This window comes from Sparus aurata, chromosome 14 (genome assembly GCF_900880675.1).
Source record: "Sparus aurata chromosome 14, fSpaAur1.1, whole genome shotgun sequence".
Taxonomy (NCBI): Eukaryota; Metazoa; Chordata; class Actinopteri; order Spariformes; family Sparidae; genus Sparus; species Sparus aurata.
Window position 1 is genome coordinate 13,731,158 of NC_044200.1, and position 20,381 is coordinate 13,751,538.

At 41.6% G+C, this 20,381-nt stretch overlaps 1 protein-coding gene across 1 annotated transcript; it reads left to right on the forward strand.

The window, feature by feature from the left end:
• Nucleotides 1–3,462: 3,462 nt before the first annotated feature.
• On the forward strand, nucleotides 3,463–18,645 carry nudt4b (nudix (nucleoside diphosphate linked moiety X)-type motif 4b). The gene is made up of 5 exons (XM_030440259.1): nucleotides 3,463–3,997; nucleotides 12,011–12,121; nucleotides 13,832–13,876; nucleotides 14,121–14,208; nucleotides 15,336–18,645. Exons 1-5 carry the CDS (start codon nucleotides 3,902–3,904, stop codon nucleotides 15,554–15,556), a joined length of 561 nt encoding a protein of 186 aa, XP_030296119.1. The 5' UTR covers nucleotides 3,463–3,901; the 3' UTR covers nucleotides 15,557–18,645.
• Nucleotides 18,646–20,381: the final 1,736 nt, after the last annotated feature.

Consider the following 20,381-nt stretch of genomic DNA (forward strand, 5'->3'; position numbering starts at 1 on the left):
GCTATTGTGTTCATCTTTTATATTCCTTTAGTTGTCTACGTCATTCAGATGTCTGTTTGTGTCTTCATAAGGCGTGCGTCCTGTACTCTATTTTTACCCTTGTTATGGCCCGAATCATAACTTCATCTTCGAGTCATCATAATCATAATCATAATCGCGTCAGTGTAATGTCAGTATTAAGTTAACCCGCTATAAAAAGGAGACGGTGCTGTTTGACCGGCGGTAACTCGATGACCCGCGGGCTTGTCGTATTTCGGTCACAAGCGAGCGATAAACACTGTTGTTAAAATGATAACATGACTTGTACGAGTAGTGATTATTTCTGGGCGATCTGGTGAGCGCCTGTTCCCATAATTTACTCAAGATATGTGTGCACCTACCGGGGGGGAATATGGCTGAAAGGAGTTATCATGGCAGACATTTTTTGCCTACCCTGACAACCGAAGTATTGTTTAATGTATCACTCTTTCTGTTCACTTGTTGTAGACATCATGCGACGGTTCAGAGCAGAAGGAAATTGTGATACTACGCGCATTAGGTTGTCACATTTTGCCAGCACACCGTCTGCCACGGCCCGACAGAAGGCCGAAAGATAAGATAAAGGAACATCGGCAGCAAAACTCGGTTATCTTCAAAAAACAAGTGAACTGTCTCAACGTTTTGACCCGCTTGATCAATCTCGTTCTTTGATCGGTCTTTGTCTCCTGGAAGTCAATCGAGCTTTTGGTGTTATCTGCAGGGTTGCGACATGTGATCATCTGTGGCCTGCAGGTCCAAGGTGAACTGATGGGGGGGGGGGGGGGGGGGGGGGGGGGAAGCACCTGGGCGCAGATTTCCCCTCAGACGATCCGTGCGTCATCCACAAACGCACTCTGCTATGTCAACATCGGACCATGGTCGGATTATCGAATGCATCCCATGCCACTTATGAGTTACATCACTGAAACGGTGACTGTGATTAATCAGTGAATAAGTTGCGCCTGCTTACAATGCAATTACAGTGGTTACCAAGGGAAGGGATGGTTGTTTTTCAATGACCATAAATGATACGAGGCTCGCATGAACCTGGGCGACAACATGGGAGTGCCATCAGATATGATTGAAGACAGACCCTCGTGTGTTTAGTTGGGAGCAGCAGTAAGGAGTGGTGCTTGTGCTCAGTGACAGCTTCTCCCAAACAGGCTGTACTGCAACAATGCGACCTCTGACCTCACATTGAAACGCGTTTCAGTCAAAAACACCTTCACACCGCTGCTTAAATGACTGTGAAAATACCTCATCCCTATCTTTTTTTTTTTTTTTTTATTTATTATTTCACATTAATTGGGAGTGAAAAGAACCTCACGGATGATGCAAATTCAACGAAAGATGGGAGTTGACGATTGATTACCCAACACACTGGATTAGATGTAACTTTCCCATGACCTGTCGAACGTGCGGTACGTGATCTTGTGCAAAGTCTGACCAAAAAACACGACCAAAACACGAATACAAAGAAAGGTAACATTGAAGTGTCCAGTTTAAGCTACTGGTATACTGCTTTTTTTCCAAGCCACTGATCTTAAAACATAAAAAAAAAATAACTTTATGTACGTTCTAGTTTTTCTTCGGCGAATAAACCATGACACATTGTACCATTACACTGAAACAGGAACTTAAAACATGGAACTCCCCAAGGAAAACTCCCATAAGAGTGCAATAAAAATGTCACAGTTGACTGCTTTGTGACAAATACATGAGATTATAACAGGGCTGGTTTTATTTGTTTGCGCTGAATGGCATTATTACTGAGACTGAGGTTTAATCATTTTAGGAGTGGTGAGAGTGGCTCCAAGCCTGGAGGGTCATGATGACTAATATGGCATTCCTGACATATTTTGGGGAGTTTACGGCTTTGATTACAGAAATGGTGCTCTACACCCCGCTAAGATAAAAGCAAGGTGGGGATTGCATGTGTTGTGATTGAACCTACAACCTTACAATTCCAGGAAAATCCCTCTAAATACTTTCTGTTTCATCTGAATTGACAACAGGGCTTTTTCACTGCACACATTTTGATTTGTTATAGGAAAAAAAAAATCTGATGTCACTGACACTTAAATATGGCTCTGTTTAACTCATGTGTCTCAATAAGTCATACAACAGCGAGCCATTATGAAAAACACCAGAACCGTGAAACCAAAGCAACTAAATGGAATTTAAGACATCATTAAAGGGGCTCTACATAACAAGTTGTAGCTGTGCACACATATAAGTCACTTTATGTAAGCGGATTGCAACATGTCTTGAAAGAAATGAGGCCATCCCCCGTCTCTCTTGGTTGCCTACAAGCCTGTGGACGATTTGTGATTGGTTTACAAATGGAGACTGCTAACATAAACTGACGACACAACACAGAAGTTCCACAGAGCTTCTTTTGTGTTTTATCATTTTCATGGAGACATTCTTTATTTCAGCTAATTTAAGTTAATGATACCCCGCACTTATATTTTCTCTATATATTTTTAGGATTTTTGAAGCATTTTTTAACTGGTTGATTCATTTGATCATCTATGTTTAATTACATGTTCTTGTTTCTATCACACCCTAACGACAAGCCTCCAGCACAATACAGAGGTTCCTTTAACTTTAATCATTTATACTTGCAGCGTATCAAGAGAGATTCTGCTAATTGCTGCAAACTGTAGCTGCCATTAGCTAGCTAGCTCAGTTAGCCATGCAGCTAGTGGTCTGGTCAGGGAGCTCAGAGTGGTATCATGGAAGTGGATGGGCCAGGGCTAGCTGGTTAGCATGCTAACTTGCGTCGAAATCCCACGTAAAACAATAGCTAGAATTATTCCCTAAACTGTTTTTTCTCATATTCTGTTATTAATTCAATGTCATTTTTGACTTTTAAAAACATAAATTGTCACATATGCTTCTTTAAACTTTTTTTTTTCTTTTAACCATGCACCGCGGGAACATCAAGGCTGTAGACATCCGCATTTTTTATGGGACTTTGGGGATTGCCAGTAACCTTGGTGGCATTAGACAATGATGTCTTTCTGTCGGCTTGATGCAGAGCTTTCAGACTAAATCTGTTAAACTGGACCATTTTTAGACCAAAAGTGTTTCCAAAACAGAATCTAGACATTTGTGTGAGCAGTCAACTTATCAAATTAAGAAAACCTGAAAATGTTCCTGTTGGCTGGTCACCACAACATTAGCAGTTATTATATACATTAGACACAGTCCTCCTTTCATGAGCATCTTCAGCAGCGGTTGCACACTCTTTAAGTAGCACACTTAATAAAAAAAAAAAAAGGCCCCTGTGTTCTGCAGCGCTCTGCTACAGATGTGCACAAATTACGCATTTGTTTATCATCGCTGTTTTGGACCAGAAGTGTGGCCCCGCCCACCGAGACCAGCCCAACCAATGAGCTCATCGCTGCCAGAAAGGAGTGATCCGTATATCTAAACCTCCAGCCTGCCTGTTCATTGTACTGAGTCAGCGGCCATGCGCAAATGGGTCCAGAGGAGGGCTGTGCTGTGTAGGCTGTAGTCTACATAAGATCTGTGCCTGCGGGGTTGCACACTCACTGCCGACTGGAAATCACGGGCATCAGCTGGAGCCTTGATTTTTTCTTCTTCTTCCGAGACGCACTTTGGTTTTTTTTCAGGAGGAGAACATACATCCAGGACCGACTTGACGGCTGCCATTGGGATCTCTCCAACAAGCCCTTCCTCCTCTGATTCCCGACCATCTCGGACCACGGATGCAGAGAGCAGCAACGATGCGGCGGCTCCGCTGTTAACTTCTTCTTCTCTTCTCTGTGTGTTTTTGCCGGGTTTATCTTTAAAAAAAAAAAAAAAAGAAAGGAAAAAAGGAGGCCAAACAAACCCCCCCCCCCCCCCCCCAACAATGAAGCTCAAGCCGAACCAGACCAGGACATACGATGGCGAGGGCTTTAAGAAGCGAGCGGCGTGTCTGTGTTTCAAGAATGAACGCGAAGAAGAGGTAAGACATCCCGCAGTGTAACGTTAGTGTGGAGCTGAAAGGTTGTGTATGACTTTGTGGCCTAGTCACCCCCCCCCGTCTGCACCCCGTCATTCAAACAAACACATGGGCGACTGTGAATAAAACTGACGTTCATCTTTCATAATGCGTCTGGGTTTTGATTCATGGCGTCGCCCTCTGGGTGTAGCTGTAAGCGCACGGCTTTTCACTTTCCCCCCTCAATGTCACTGTTTTGGTTTGTGTCGCTGCTGTTGATGCTGCTGCTGATGCGCCTTGAGCCATCCAGTTTAGGCTAGTTTGAGGAGAAGGGAGAGGAGAAAAAAAAAGGGGGCTGCTGTCGAGCTAGCTTCATTTAGCGGCAAGCTAATAACGGTCGCCACTTTCAAAATAAAACCCCCCCGCTAAGATCGCCATTCTAACCTTCAATGGGGTGCAATTTAAAGCTCTTATTTTGAAGACAAATTCGCCCTGCTTCCTGTTAGCTGTCTGCTTGCTTGAGGCAGCTAACGGAGGGGGCGAGGCGCTCCGCCGCACGCTTCCTTTAATAGTGGGGGTTTAACATCGGCGTGTGTTTGACTGAGGACGCGAGAATATGGGCCACGGGTCTATAATTAAGTATATCTATCAAGTGTCGCCACATTTAATACCACGGCATGGGGGAAGCACCCGTGACCAGGCAGTGGCCATTCATGATTATGCTGCATCCCGCCGGCCTTGAGCGGCAGCTGCGTAGCAATTATGTGGATGGGGATTTAAAGGGGCCTTTACCATGTAAATAATGAATACTGGGTGACAGACTCATGTTGTTGTTGTGTCTTCAAGAGTCTTCTAGGTGATATATACATTACAGACCCACTTTTAAAAAGCTTTACGGTAGCCTCCTGTAGTATTTTACAACCCTCTACCCAGTTAAAGATGCATAAGCCGTTATAGCTCACAGGTATAAGGGTGTCACAAGAGTCAAAAACACAACATATCCTCAAACCTTCCTTGACATGATGTGTTTTTGGAAGCTCATCTATTCATATTTCTCAAAAAACAAACTATAAGGCAACAGTAAATGTAGTCACCCACAGCAAACCAGACAGTAGGTTAGGAAAAACCACTTAACTCAACAAAAAGAATAAAAAAACTAAAGGGTTAAAGGTGCAAACATTCAAAAATTTAAAGGGCCACTATTATGAGGTCATAATACAAACTCGGAGGCCTCAAGAGCACTGTTTGAAGCTCGAAAGGTGGCGGGGTCTGCCACACATATACAAAGTGAAACAGTATGAATCTGTTGAAATCAGTTTGTCTGTTTAGGCATTAAAAAAAAAAAATCAGTCGATGAAGATCTTTCTCTTCTGATTATGATTTCTATCACAAAACTGCATAGTACACCTTTTAATGTAAGTGACAAAGGGTGAGTTCGAAACGTAAACAAATAGATACACATATACATTTTCCCCCGTCTTACTTAGTTGCCTGTATCAGCCTGTGGAAGTTTTGTTTTATACACCCGCTTTATATTAAGTAGTTAAGATTTTCAGTTTTGGGTTACCCGTGAGTTATTGGTTGTCACGATACTGGAATCTATAACTTTGATACAGTACCTTGAGAAATACCAAGTATACCATTTAAAATACTGCAGGGAAAATTTACACAACATCGTGGGCACATAACTTTAGATTTCCATTAAAGATTAATATAACAACGGTGTGAGATTTTTCTCCTGTTAGCTTGTGGCAGAGAACAGCTGAAAGTCTGTATATTAATAATCTAATATTAATCTTTTTACTCAATACATCCACGATTTCTGTTTAGATTAAGCCTTTATAACTAGTGAGCACATGTCAACTCACTGTCAGAAAGAGGAGAGGATGAGAAAGCTCAGCTGGTACGGATATTTTGATGCGGCAGAAAAGTATTAAAGTATTAAGACCGTTTCAAATATTCTGAATAAATATGACTCGAAATTTGATCATTTTGACAACACTACAAGTTATTCTCACATTTATTATGTCCCGTTAGTAACCTGATCCTTTTTGTGACTAATAACAACCATCTGTCCGCAATACTAGTAAGTCATATTTATGTCCAAACATCAGGACCACATCTCTGTTCTTGTGGCATATTCCTGCCCATCTAAATTTAGCCTCCTCTTTGAGCTTGGCGTAAACAAAGTGTTACACAATAAACTGTAAAAGCAGCCCAGTCTGGTTCCACTAGACTGGCACGGAGAGGTCTACCTGAGCCCTGCAGTGTTTTGCTGTACAACACAGAGATCAGACACAGGTATATCTGCTCACTGATACATGTCATCATGTATGAGTTTTAGGTGTAGGAAGGAACACGGAAGAGATTTTGAGATTTTCAAAGATTTTTGTTCATATTGTTATAAAACGTTGTACCTACACGACTGCATTCTTGCATAATTAGTCTCCGAAGTCATTCGTACACTGTGCTTCTTTTCTCTTAACTTGAATTTACAGGAAAGGACAGTCAGAGGATATTGTGACAACAGAAGTGTGTAGGTGTGACAATCACCCTCAGGATTTTCAGGCTTTGACAGGCATGTTGGCTCATGCAGCCGGAGATGATGCTGCAGAAGTCGGAGAACCAATCTCGTGCTCCAATAGTGATTTTGGGTGCTCGCAAGACAAATTACCATCCAAGGAAGCTTGAGAAACGGGGCTTTGCGTTATTAATGCATTTCTTAAACACATGCCCACATACATACAATTAGTTCCTAGACATTGGAGACTCTACTGTGGTGTAATAAGAGCCATACATGCTTCTACTGGACTGTTTGTTTTGGAGAGGAAAGGAGAAAGCTGAGCCCTCAGGGCGAGGTACGCTATGACAGCAATTAAACTCCCAACAGAGGGAAACAGGAACTTAACAAAGCAGAGGGACGGCACTGATAGCCGAGCGGGGCACCTGAGTAAAAGGGGGAAAAAAAGTAGTTCTAGTTTATTTCTGAATGATTAAATAAAGTCTACTCATTCATGCATTTAATTGAAATTTGAAATGAGTAACGCTGATGGTTCTGTATTTGGTTAGTTAATCTAACTGGATATTGTGCACTGGAGTGCACAGTGAAAGAATTATGGGTGTGCAGCTTATTAACAGTTTCTGAGAAATAATGTAATCGCCACTTTCTCACCTGGTTACACATCAGAAGCATGACTATGGATCTAAGATACTATAACCAATATTTATAGATAGCAGTAAATTAAATGACTCTGTAACGTAAGATGAAACACTTTTATTGACTAACCTGCAGAGAAATTATAACCTCACACTGTAATCAACTGTAGCTTTGGAGAGCTTTATAGCACATTTACAGTTTTGTTTCAGGCTCATGGCTCTCACTTCTATTTCAGCTTCTAATTCACTCAGGAGTTGGTGGAGACCAAAACAGAGGTTAAATGAGATTGAATATTGCTGATGTTGCTTCATAGCTGCAAAAATGCAACACTAAAATTGTTTGTTTGTCTTATGATTTACAAGCGCGAGTTTATTCAAATAAACTTTAAATAATGCCACCAATCTATGCACCATTTATATTTTTAGAGTGTAATCAGGACTCATCTAGCCATAACCTTTTATAATCTTTATCAGATTGTAACCCAGCTGCTCCGCGTTGAAAGGTACTGCAGCAGATCGTAAACACTGTCATGATGGAAACAGGAGGGGCAGGTTATCAGTGTGAGTGGATGCTCCATCATAAAGTCAGAAACATAGGCAATAGTCTCTCCCTGCCTTTGCCTCTCCCGCTGTTTGTCTCTGGCATCCCCTGTTTATGGCTCCTCTTATTTGCTGATACCAGTATAATGAAGCGACTATATTACTGTCTTAGCACTATTGATTCCACCCCTGCACTTGTGCGTCTTGGATTTCCATCATTTTCTCCCCGCGGCACCCAGCCTGGCCTGGCATTTGGAGCCCTTCTTTATTTGACAGCTACAGGCGTTCCTCCTTCGGGAGGAGGAGGTGTTTATGTCCTCCAGAATATCCCTGCCTGCTGTCCCTGTTTGAGGCCATGCCAGAGGACTTGCTGTCATAGGCTGTGTTTCACTACCAGCCGCAGTTCTGATAAGAGTTACTGCTCCTCTTCTTAATAAGTTTACACAAGAGACCTCATCATTTATGCCATGTCATGCTGGTTAACCAGGAGTTTAAGCTTTTTCAGTAACTTTAAATTGTTAGATGGATTTCTGGAAAAGAAAGACCCCATGACGCCACAACAGTCTGACAGTTGTCCAGTGTTTTTTATGACCCGGAGTAGATTTACGGTATGTTACCTCAGAATTTGCCCACCTCCCTTTTCACGCTAGGAGCCCCTGGTAAGCGGTGTGAGTTGCAAAACAGTCAAATGTCAGTGGGACATACTACGGCCATCCTTTGGGGTTTCTCCTTTATCCAGCCCCTCTTTCCAAATAGTAAACAGTATTCTGTGCTTTCAGAATACAGCTGTCAGGTGACTCAACTGTCATGACGGTGTGAGTTGTTTTGGTCGGTCATCATGCTGTTCACTGTATCCTGAGGAGTCTAGGGTAATGCTGCTTTTTTTCCCCATTTTGTCAGGAGTTACAGGAAAGCGCAAAAAGAGTTAAGCTCATGTGTGACGTTTTTACAAATTATAGATCCTGGAAAGCAGTTAGAAAGTGTCTAAGCAGTCAGCTGATAGTATAAATGATTTGAAGTGGATAGCTAAAAGGAATGATGAGCAGTCCAAACAGGTAATTGTTATAGATGAGGTGTTGAAATGGTCAGTGGTTGATAGTTAGCCAAATGTAGGCTAAGGAATGGTAAATAGTTAGCTGAAGGGCATAGATAAATGGTGGATAGTTGGCCAAGGTAATTGCTAAATGGTTGATAGTTAAGAGTAGGCTAACCTAACAGCTGAATAGTTGATAGTTAGCTTAAACATTTGATAGTTAGCTAGAAGTAATGGCTTAACCGAACCCCGCTGCTCCCTCTTATGAATATGTCGCCGTATTCATCTCAGAAGCACGTGTGAAGAAACAAATCTTAATTACATGCAGTTTGTAATATGTCGATTGGGCGCTCCACATTCCTACATTCATTAAAACCAAAGCTAAATGCAGCCTGTGTTCCTGTGGGGCAGCGACCGAAAGATAAAAATGGAACAAGCAAAGCAGAAATTTGGCTTTGTCCTCGCTGCCCCGGAAGCTCTGTGGCTTTTTTGTTTTGTATACATCACACTGTCGGCTTAGGACACGTTGACACCAGTGATATCCTTTTAAGCCTCGCTGGCTGCAGCTCGGCACAGAGACACAACAATCAGACAGCGAGGGGCAGCAGGTTGGAGTACTCAAAATCAATCACTTGCAAAACAAGAATGAGGGAATGGATTTTTATATTATGTCATGGGCAAAAAATAAATCTGGATCTGTCTTTTTTTTAGTTTTCTCAGATTTAATGTTAAAGGTGCACTATGTACTAAAGTCTTAGGGGGTGGGGGAAGATCTTCATTGACTGATTTATTTTGCCTAAAAAAACAAAATAAACAAACTCTCGTTTTCTTAAAGGACAACACAATTTCATACTGTTTCATGCTTTGTTTACATTTGGCGGACCCTGCCACCTTTCTAGCTTCAAACTGTGTTCTGGGGACCTTATTTCCTCTGAGAAAAGCTTGTTTGTTCAGTTTGAAAATAAGATAAATATATCTGAGTTTTTATTATCACTTCATTAATATTGTAAATATTAAAAATCTGACTTGGATTTCTTCTCCTAAACTACATAGTGCTCTTTTAAAAGGACAAAAGTTTACCTTCAGTTGGCAAGTGTCAGCCTCTCTATCAAAGAGCTCCTTCAACCGAGTTATGAGGTTCAACTTGGCACATTTCTTTTAACAGTTTGCACTCTCCTGAGAAGACGTCATGTTCTGCACCAGCATTGATTATTCCTATGCGAGTGTAAATGCACCTTCCTTAAAAACACACCGCTTACTGTACACCATATAAGACAAGCATCTGTTGCATAGGATAAACACCTGCTGTGTGTTTCTCTTGTTCCCTTTTCATCTCCGGTAAATGTTTACTGACCATGCTCACATTTAATCCACATCATCACACTCGGCATTCGAACTGTATAGTGACACTCAGCTCCCCTCGCCCTCCGCCTCCCGCCCTTCATCCTAACCTATATAGTCTGGGGAAAAAGGCAGGTGGCCGAGTTGGGTGAACGCGGCACGTGAGGAAGGCGGCAGCCGCCGGCGCTGGCTGCCGAGGCCCCCGAGCATGTGCCGTCCAATCGGTTTGACCCTTGAAGACGCTCGGCCCCAATCCTATTAGAGAACGTAAGGGAAGACATGCGAAAGCTCAGTTAGGATTAAGTGACAGGCTGACTCCTCTGGCAGATTACTGGATATGGTGATCAGATGGGAGGCAGAGGTGGATGTCGCCGTATGTCGCACAAGCTGCTTACACATGTCGCTTTGCTGCAGGTGTGTCCACTGAAAGTCGTGTGTTAGTAAATATGATAACAAGCTGTGAGAGTGAGACGATGCTGATGAATCACAAATGAAGCGGACAAGACTGCACATGAATCTTATCTAATTGGGTTTTCTTATATTGGCTATATGACCCGTTTCCTGTGTTTTAACACCGATTGAAGCGCTCCATACACATGCGTTAATGTTTACAGCAGGTGCCCTGTCGGTCTGTTGTGGTTGCTATATGGATACTGCCAGAAACTGCAGTCACAGGCACATCCGATCCATGGCATATCGGTGCACACTGCAACTGTAGTGTAATTCAAGCCCCGCAGGCCGCTCAGGGGGAGCACTGGCGGGATTTGGGTGGTTCATGCTTGGTTTACATGCATTGTTTGCTGAGGTCATGTTGTGGTGGAAGCGCTTAAAAACTGGCAGTGATTGAGCTGCTTTGCTGGACTGGAAAAATGCTAAAAAAAAAAATGCTATTTTGCAAAGTAGACAGATACTAGTACCCTCTGAAAAGCAAAACCAAACAAAAATCCTTGAAAACAAGAGGGAGTTTTCACTGAAAAATATGATAAAATACTAGAACGGTATGATAGAGCGAAAAAATCCCGGATCTGTCCGTTTATCAGGATCCACTCCAAAGGTTTAACAGGTCTATTCTGGGTTGAGACTAATCCTCCATCCAAGTTTCACAGAAATCCGTGCAGTAGTTTTTGTGTAATCCTGGCGACAAACCAACATACAAACCGAAACGGGTGAAAACTTTTTTGTAGAGATAAAAAGCTAACAAAAGCACTGCTCACACAGTTTTAGTATATTTAACAATATTTGAAATTTTAGTGTAGTACATTGAAAAAGCCAATATATCCATTAATTGCATTCTTTGATCACCAAATTGTACTTTAAATGCTTTTAAATGCCTCTTAGATATAACAGTTAACCAGATTGTTAACATTAGTAATGGATGCTCATTTTTATGAAGCAACTTGGAAGATTTGACATTTCATTGAAATTTTTGTCAATAAGTATTTAAACCTTTACATTAATGAGATAATAATAATAATAATAATAATAATAATAATAATAATAATAATAATAATAATAATAATACATTTAACGTACTAGTATTCCTGGTCCCTACTATCAGGGGTAGCAATAGGAATCATTCTTAAGTTTTTTTTAATTTTCATTTATTCCTTGTATCTGTTTAACATGGAAGATTGATACTATTTATACCAAATATCACGTCAGAATTCAGTATTTAAAGCTGTGAGGCCTGTGGTAGATTTAGGATCCTGTAAGCAACAACGGAGAATAAATAGCAGGGGACACCGATCACCAGTCATCTGTCCTTCAGACCCGAGTGAAAAGGGTCAAGGATCACGTCTCATGTTAAGTCCTCAGTTTCAGTATGACCAGCCAAGTCAAGGCCACTGAATGGAGGTGAAGTACAATTGGATGCAGGGCAAATGTCTCATTAAATGTCCCCCCTGCTCTCAGTGAAATGAAGGACTTGACATGTCCTACAATTCATAAACGTGTGCTTTCCTTTATAGGTGTTGCTGGTCAGCAGCAGTCGACACCCGGACCAGTGGATCGTCCCTGGGGGCGGGATGGAGCCTGAGGAGGAGCCATGCGGCGCCGCAGTGAGGGAGGTGTTTGAGGAGGTGAATAAACCTGTTTTTTTAATACCACTTAAACTGAGATTTGATGTCAAACTGAGGTCATCTTGCTTAATCAGAGAATGAACACATGAAGGGAAGCAGGTGGTTGAACTCCACAGTTTCCCAGCAAAGAAAAACAGCCCCATGTTTTATTTCCCTTTTTTTGGTGTGTTTGACAGTGTTGGTCTACATCCAGAGACCACCTGTCCATTATGCAACAGGTACTCAAAGCAGTATGCAAAGAAAGTTCCCTTTGGAAATATCTTGGTGTTGTGAGCTGCCAGACATGTGACGCAAATCATTTCGTCCAAGTGTTAAGCGAGCCACAGTCCATTCTTTCTTGGTCAAGTCAAGTTAAAATAGGGTCTCAAGTCATTTATTTTATTCTGTCAAGCAAGTTATCAAAATAGTGACTCGAGGCCACATCTCTGCAAACTGCAGGATTTTCTGAATATTTCTGATGTTTTTTTATTTTAGTGCACTGAATGCTACAGTGCTCAAGGCTTTAATTCCCCAAAACATCCCACTTTCAACCACGCAGTGTAATTTTGATCAAGGATAGTTCCTTATAAGGACATGTTGTGTTACTTTGGTCACATATCACACATATCGGTGTGCGGCTGCTGAGGACATGATACCTGAGATATTTTGGATGGGGAAAGTTCTTTCCATTCATCATTAGAAAATCCCGCAAAAGCTCTCCAACAAACCTCTGTGCACCTGTGGGGTCACACACATCTTTGACATCACAAACCAAAACTGGACTTGCATGGCGCTAACAGCTGTCCGCCAGTATCCATGTTAGAGGGTGAGATTTCTGAAAGGCAACTTTGGTGTCAGCGGCTGGATGACTGAGGTGTCTGCTGGTATTCCAGAGGTCCCTCTGCTCAAGAACCTTGTGTTCTCAGCCACGTCAGCGGTCTAAACTTGGCTCCTCGTTGGATTCCTGTGCCTTCACAGACCCCGCAGTCCAGCCCGCTGGACACATCATTGAGACAGAGTGACACTTGTGAAGTATGCTGAGCAGGGGACTGGAGAAGGGGACAGATGTCATATGTCTTGACAGTAATTTGATTCCTGTGAAGCGCGTCGGAATTGATAAAGCAACTGTTAAGTGTTATGAAACAGACATAACTGCATTTCATAATATTCTTTCAGGAATCATGCCAGGTTTTTTGTTTCCAGGTGAAAGGACATTGCAAATGATTGATGTAACATCCAGCCAGTCTAAAACACTACAAGGGTCCATTAAGAAATAATCATATTTTATAATAATTACGGCTTGGCTGATAAATTAAAGAAGCTGTGAGGCCACAGAGGACAAAAACCTCTCAGTCTGGGTGTGGGGATTTATTCTGCACTTTAGCTGGGAATGTTTTTGTGTTTGGGTAGTTGTTTGCCAGGCATTTCTATATCAACACAAAGCCTGGGAGGTTACAGTAGAGTTCAGCACAAAGAGGCGGACCTGCACTTCTCTAAAACACTGAAATCTAATACACAATACCCATTGTTGAGTATAGTCTGTGGTTTGATCACTGTTTTTCACCCTCTATTCATCTTTGTGAGAGATTGTGCTGTAATGCCACGGCAACTCAAAACTTTTTTTTTTTTTAAATCTCACAAAGAAGCGGTCTGTTTTTTTTTCCGTACACTAGAGCCAGAAAGGAAAATAAAAACCTTTTTTTGTAATGTTTTTTTTCATCTGTTCCCCAGGCTGGTGTGAAGGGCAAGCTAGGACGCCTGCTTGGTGTTTTTGAGGTAAGCTTTCACGTCCTCATCTTACCCTGGCGGTTTATTATACATGTGCATAATAAAGTACAGTTACAGGAGGATGAGATGCACAAATTGGCAACATTTTTCTATATTGGGGATTTTTGCTAAGAACGCATCAGAGTGACTGAAGAAATGTACAAAATTGGACGTAAATTGGACAGATAATGCAGACGATGGCTAAATATGAATACTTGCGTGTATTTATGGTTTTGTATCATCCGTTTTAAAGCAAAACCAGGATCGGAAGCACCGGACGTACGTGTACGTGTTGACCGTCACAGAGACGTTGGAGGCCTGGGAGGACTCAGTCAACATAGGTACGGTTTCCCCTCACCTTCCAATGAGCGCTTGCAGATGTGTGTGTGTGTGTGTGCGTGTGTGTGCGTGTGTGTGTGCGTGTGTGTGTGTGTGTGTGTGTGTGTGTGTGTGTGTGTGTGTGTGTGTGTGTGTGTGTGTGTGTGTAAGAACTAGCTCACATTTTCTAATAAATTATATCTTGTTATTTATGTGAAGGCCTGTATGGTGCATGGAGACTGTGTGGGCATAGGGGGTATGCAGTGACAACAGGTGCCCATAAATCTGAGCTGCAGTGGTTCCTGGCTGCAGTATATTACAGCTGTCAGCAGCCTGGACACCAGTACCCTGCCTTCAGTGGAGAGCATCCTCCAGCTGTTGATGTTACTACGCCGGCTATGTGCACTATTTTCTCGCTTTGAGCTCTCCTTTACCAATGAGCTGAGAATAAATGTAAAAGGTGCTATATGTAAGAATTTGCCAGCTGTCAAATACACAAGAGTCAGCATATCACTAGAGTAACTGCTAACTCTATTCCATTTATGCATCAACGTCTGTAGCTACTATAGCTAGCTTGTTACCTCAATTAGCTGTGCAGCTAACCAGGGGAGTGTTGGTGTTCACGAGGATAAAGGCTTTTGGGTCCAGGGCTAGGTGGTTAGCATGCTAACTTTACAATCACAATATTTAAAAAAAAACCTTACATATTTCACCTTTTTTAAAACTGGTATTGATTCATATTCTGTTGATAATTTTAGTTTTTACGTAAGTGGTACATTTTCAACTAAAATTCTAACATATTGCCCCTTTTAATTTAAGGCTTCCTGTTCGGCTTGCTTGCTGCAGAGTACCTCAGTCTGTCATACTTCCCAATTCCAGTTATTGCAGTGAACTATTTCTTCCTATTACAGTTAGAGAGTAACATGCTGCAGCTATTAAAGGCTCATGACTTCCTAAATCTTTGTTGCATTTTAAAAGAAATACCGGTGATATGATGTGAAATCACCTTGATTCAGAACTGCATCTTCTGTACAATAACAGAGAATTGATAGAATCTGTATGTTATGGCTTTGTTATTGCACCATGCAGGGAAGACCCAATGTGAAAACTTACTTTTAACTCATACACTGCGCTCTGTTGCCCTCTGCAGGCCGCAAGCGGGAGTGGTTCACCGTGGACGAGGCCATCAAAGTGCTGCAGAGCCACAAACCCGTCCACGCCGAATACCTGCGGAGGCTCCAGCTCAGCTGCTCCCCAACCAACGGGAACTCCATCCTCCCGAGCCCACCGCCGAACGACAACTACCCCCATTACAGCGCCACTGCCACCACTCCTTCGACGGGCAGCGTGTTGGGCACCTCCTGCAGATAGGACTGCACCTAAACCTCACGAACTGTCCCACTCGGACCGTTCGCTGAGAGTTTGTACAGTCTTGCATGAATCTAATGACTTTTCAGAGCTCTCCTGTATGTATAATTTCTAGTCTTTGGAGGACAGGACAGACCAAAGCCATCACCAGAACTGTGTTAAACACTCATGGGAGACGTCTCTGACAGAGAAAAAACTGTGGATATCTCAAGTACACTTTTTTTCTTTTGCTGGCAAACACCAGACTGATGAGCTGAAGCTTGAGAAGAGGAAGCTGCAGCACACCCTGCTGGCGTTGGTCACCCGGTGAAGGAATGCCTTACAGAAACTTTGTATGAATGTTGTGTTTGGGTCGTTTTTATTTCACTAATGGTCATTTTTTAAATTTTCTTTTTAGCAGAACGGATACGCTTTCTAGTCAATAAAAGAGTAACTGACCCCTAAGCATGTCCATGTGGGGAATGTGTCCGGACCTGATAATGTCTTAGTCATCAGACCATGATGATATACCACATGGAACTCACTTTCAAACCTTAATATTGATGAGTATCATAGATCTCCTCTGCTGCATTGTAATGTGAAGTGGATTTTCTTTACAATCATTGGTAACAATTTTCTAAAGATGAAGTTAATTGGCCTGAAATGATAAACCTATCCCAACATCTCCTATGGCATTAAAATGAAACTAATTAAACATATAATGGAGAACTAATTAAAAAAAAAAAAAAACTAAAGGGACAAAAGGAGATGGGTGTTGCTCGTAGATGACGGGGTCAAAGGTCATAGACGTTCTATCTCACCGGACCATAGCGGCTGTCAGGAGTCGATACCTCAGTAAACTAAAAACTGGACCTGAGTCACGATGCCGTGAGTCCACTAACCTTGACCGATCCAACAAACTGGTATGTTGTTCATTTTCCACCACATACCTTTCATCAACTCTTACTGTTTCCCATGTTGTCACACTGAAAGTATTTAATGCGTCTTTGCCTTAGGTATTACAAGCTGCTGGGGTCAACAGAGTTTATTTAAACTGTTTGTTGAATGAGACGATTCAATTCGAGTCATTTGTATATTTGACTTTAAATGAAAATGGCGGTTTGACTGCTCTCTGTAGATGAATGCTCGGCAGTTTAATCACGTCTCATGGTGCTGCGGGGCAATTTGGTAAAAACGAACAATACGATTGTTTTTCTCCACATATATTACTTTGCGCCTCCGGCTGCAACTAACAGTTACTTTCATTATTGATTCGCCTGCTGACAGATTTACAGTTCGGTTTAATGGTTTCATTCTCAGATCACAAACCATTTACTGGTTAAAGAATTTTTTTTTAAAAATGCATTTTTATTACAATACATAATATTTCTTTCTGTTTTTTGGGTTACCGCCTAAACAAGCTCAATTTTGGGGGGTTTCATAGAAAAGACGAAGGGCTGAATCCTTCTCTCGCCACGTTTCCTGCAGCTCTTGACTCCACATTTTTCATAGGAAGACAGAATTCCAAAGAAGAAAAGGCTCAAATCAGCAGTTTAAATGTCACATTTCTTTTTTTTACTTCTTTTTTTTTGTGCTTAAGCGACACCCACTCACTTCTGTGTTGACAGCTGAATGACGACTAGTAACCACACAGAGATTTGTAAATATCTTTGAAGAGAAAAACATTGAATTGTGTTTTTAACCTGAATGAACCTGTAAAATTTCTCCTAATATTTTATATATTTTTTAACAATGTACAAATGGCAGGAATTTAAAAAAAGGTGGAAAAAACCCCCCATCATGTAGAAAAACCCACTGAGAACAGTATGTACAGTATGTTTGTATTGATCACAATGTGCCACGGGGGTTAGGGACATGAAGGTCAGCTGGTTGGTTCGTGACTTGGAGCGAGATGGAGATGGTTGATTTGATTTGTAAATGACGATCTGGTGGAAGCTTTGTGTTCAATTTCGGGTCGAGGTGTTCAGTGACGCAGCAGAAAATCAGGAACGGTCAGAGAATTGTTTTGTTTTTTTACAGAGTCCAGCATCTTGCTAATAAACTTGTGCACATCAATAGAAATAGACAAAAATGAAGAAATCAGGGTTTTATAACATTTCGAGGGTAATGTTTCAAACATAAAGGCAACACAGTCGTGATCAGACAGATTATTTTGGAGATTCCGGTAAGACAAACGCTTCTTTTGTTCTTTATCCACCTCTTAGGACTAATAAAAACATGTCGCCTCTTTTAACATTCCCCCCATGACCCTGAAATTCAGCCTCCTTTCATCTGCTCCATGACTGCGAAATCATAAACTTTGTGACACCAATCCATCCGTCGTAAACTTTCAACCTCGTCTGCCACGAGTAAGGGAGTCAAACCATCTTGAACCTCTCTCTTTGTGTGTGTGTAAAAGTGTGTTGGTTGATGAGCGTGAAATATGACGTGCCAAATCGAAAAGTGTGATCAGGCGGGCAAATTCTCTTTTGGATGTCACGTTACATGACACAGATTTCGTAGGCCAAAAAAAGAAAAATAACAATCTTAAACATTGTTTGATGAACTTAATTGATGTAATTTAGGAATATAATAATTTATAATGTGAAATGGTGCGTTTTTCGGGGACTGATTGTTGAAATGATGACTAACGAATCACAGGCACTTAATCTTTTTAACCCCATGCTGTTTTTAAAAATTCCACTTGTCATGTAATTGAGCATATAAGACTATCTTAACGATCCAGATAACTTGAGCCCATGCATCCAGAGGCCGACACACCCTCCTCCTTCCACTTTTGTTTGATTCTTGGTTCTATGTTGTTCAATGAATGCTGCTTTTATGGGTCAAGCACGGCAGTCGGGGACACAAGGGTCCGCTAAATGACCGTATTCAAGACAGCTCGATTGTTCGAAAAACACGTTGTAATGTCACATGGATGTATCCGGAGCATTTAAATCAAACATACCGAAAAAAAACGTTGTCACCATTTTCTGTCATGAATATTATGCACAGAGAAGTGTAATGTGAATGTGATTTGAAGACCTGGACTGGAAAGATTGTTTTTTTGTTTTTTTTTTGAGAAAAGATTGCATTAAAGAGGAGAAAACATATTGTGCTCGTCACGAATATTGTTTTTGTAGAAAGGCCATTGATTCATTGGCTTTATTTTCCTAGAAGTTTCAAAACGGAAAAGAAGGCGTGTCAATCTGAGGGCAAGCAGCTGATTAGCATTTATGTCAAAACATCGAAACATCTGAAGGTTAGCTGTTTTAAAAGCTTTGGAGTCATGAGTAGAATAACCTGCTATTGGGCCCCAGGGTGAAAATGTGGGCTGCTTCCCACCTCCACCCCCCTGTTCTCAGCAGGGATTAGCATCTATAATGTCACACTTTCATGGGATGATATTGTGGAGGTGGACAGTTTGCACACTATCAGATGACAGGGGGCTGTAAGACCACATTTTCACTCATGGGTTGTGAGCCTTCAGGACAGCTTTACTTAGTCATCCAGCTTTGTTTTCGATGTAATATAACTAAGCATATTATAATAGAATAGAGTAGGAAAATAAACAGGCCAAGCAGCTTGCTGGCGACACCGTATCAACAGCAGGAGCCAAATGTGGCCTGAATAAATACAGACACTATCATAAATGTCTGGTAGGGAAAATCATGGCTATAAAAGTTTTGCCCATTTGCATTCCACATCCGGTGAAAAGACCAATCCTTTACCTGGAAATTGTGTCTTGCGGCAGTTTCCCCTTACAACTCGAGCCAAACAATGCAGGGCTCTGCCCTTTTGTGGTAAACTGATCATGTAGGCAGCTACTGACTCATAAATTCACCTGTTGCTTACTCATAACCAGATGCACCAGCTATCCAAATTTTTGGCATAAATCTACATTCAGTATCAATTAAACTTCAACGTGTGCACGTCAAATAATAGATGTTAATGTTGAAGCTGGAAGAAATACTCTTTAGTTCGCTTTCGTTCAAGTATCAGCAAAATGCACTTGAAAAGTGAAAGTACATACTGAAGAATACCTCCCTTAAAAGATATATTTTCATATGAAGAGGTCATATTATGCTTTTTAGGTTTTTGCCTTTCCTTTGTTGTGTTATTTAGCATTTTTGTGCAAGTAGAAGTGACAAAGTGCACGAGCAACTCTCATCAAAGATCCAACAGAGGCAAGATGTCTCACTTGGTATCTAAAACAAATTGTCAAGACACAGTGTGTAAGGGGAGTGCCCCAAATAAAAGTATGAACCCGACCATTTGCATAATATGACCTCTTTTATAATAATATTACTGAGGTATTAATATTCAAACAGTATCTTAATTTTGTACATGGGCAAGCTAGAGCTAACTTGGAAAGCCCACTGTATTGCCTAAAATGTTGAACTATTCCTTTAACTACAGTTTTGGCGTCAGGCAAGCTAGGACCGCCACTGCTATTAGCAAAACAGAAGAAAAATGTTGTTTTTGCACTATTATCCTACCAATTAAACAAGCACTAGCAATGCAGGTAAACATATTTTGACAGAGCCAGGCTAGCTAGCATTTCCCATGGTTCCAGTCTTTGTGCTAAGCTAACTGAATATTAGCTTGACCACATAACCGAGCTCTAGACCAAATCAGCACGTGACTCCTCAATCTCAATTTGAGATTGAGGAGTCACGTGCTGATTTGGGTTGATTTGGGTGGGGTCTGAGCCGGTCGGCCATGATGGTAGGAGACGCTATCGGTTGTCAGGGGCAACGCCTGCAGAACTTCACAGAGGCGCGACTAAACAGTCCAGAGCTCTTTAATTTCTGCGCATTTATATTTCGGCGGGACAGAGACGGTTCTA

Excerpts from the sequence above, each read along its gene's own strand:
- nudt4b (XM_030440259.1), top strand. The coding sequence starts at position 3,902 with ATGAAGCTCAAGCCGAACCAGACCAGGACATACGATGGCGAGGGCTTT. Across the intron at positions 12,122-13,831 it reads TGAGGGAGGTGTTTGAGGAG|GCTGGTGTGAAGGGCAAGCT; the intron begins GTGAATAAACCT and ends TCTGTTCCCCAG. Across the intron at positions 13,877-14,120 it reads GCCTGCTTGGTGTTTTTGAG|CAAAACCAGGATCGGAAGCA; the intron begins GTAAGCTTTCAC and ends TCCGTTTTAAAG.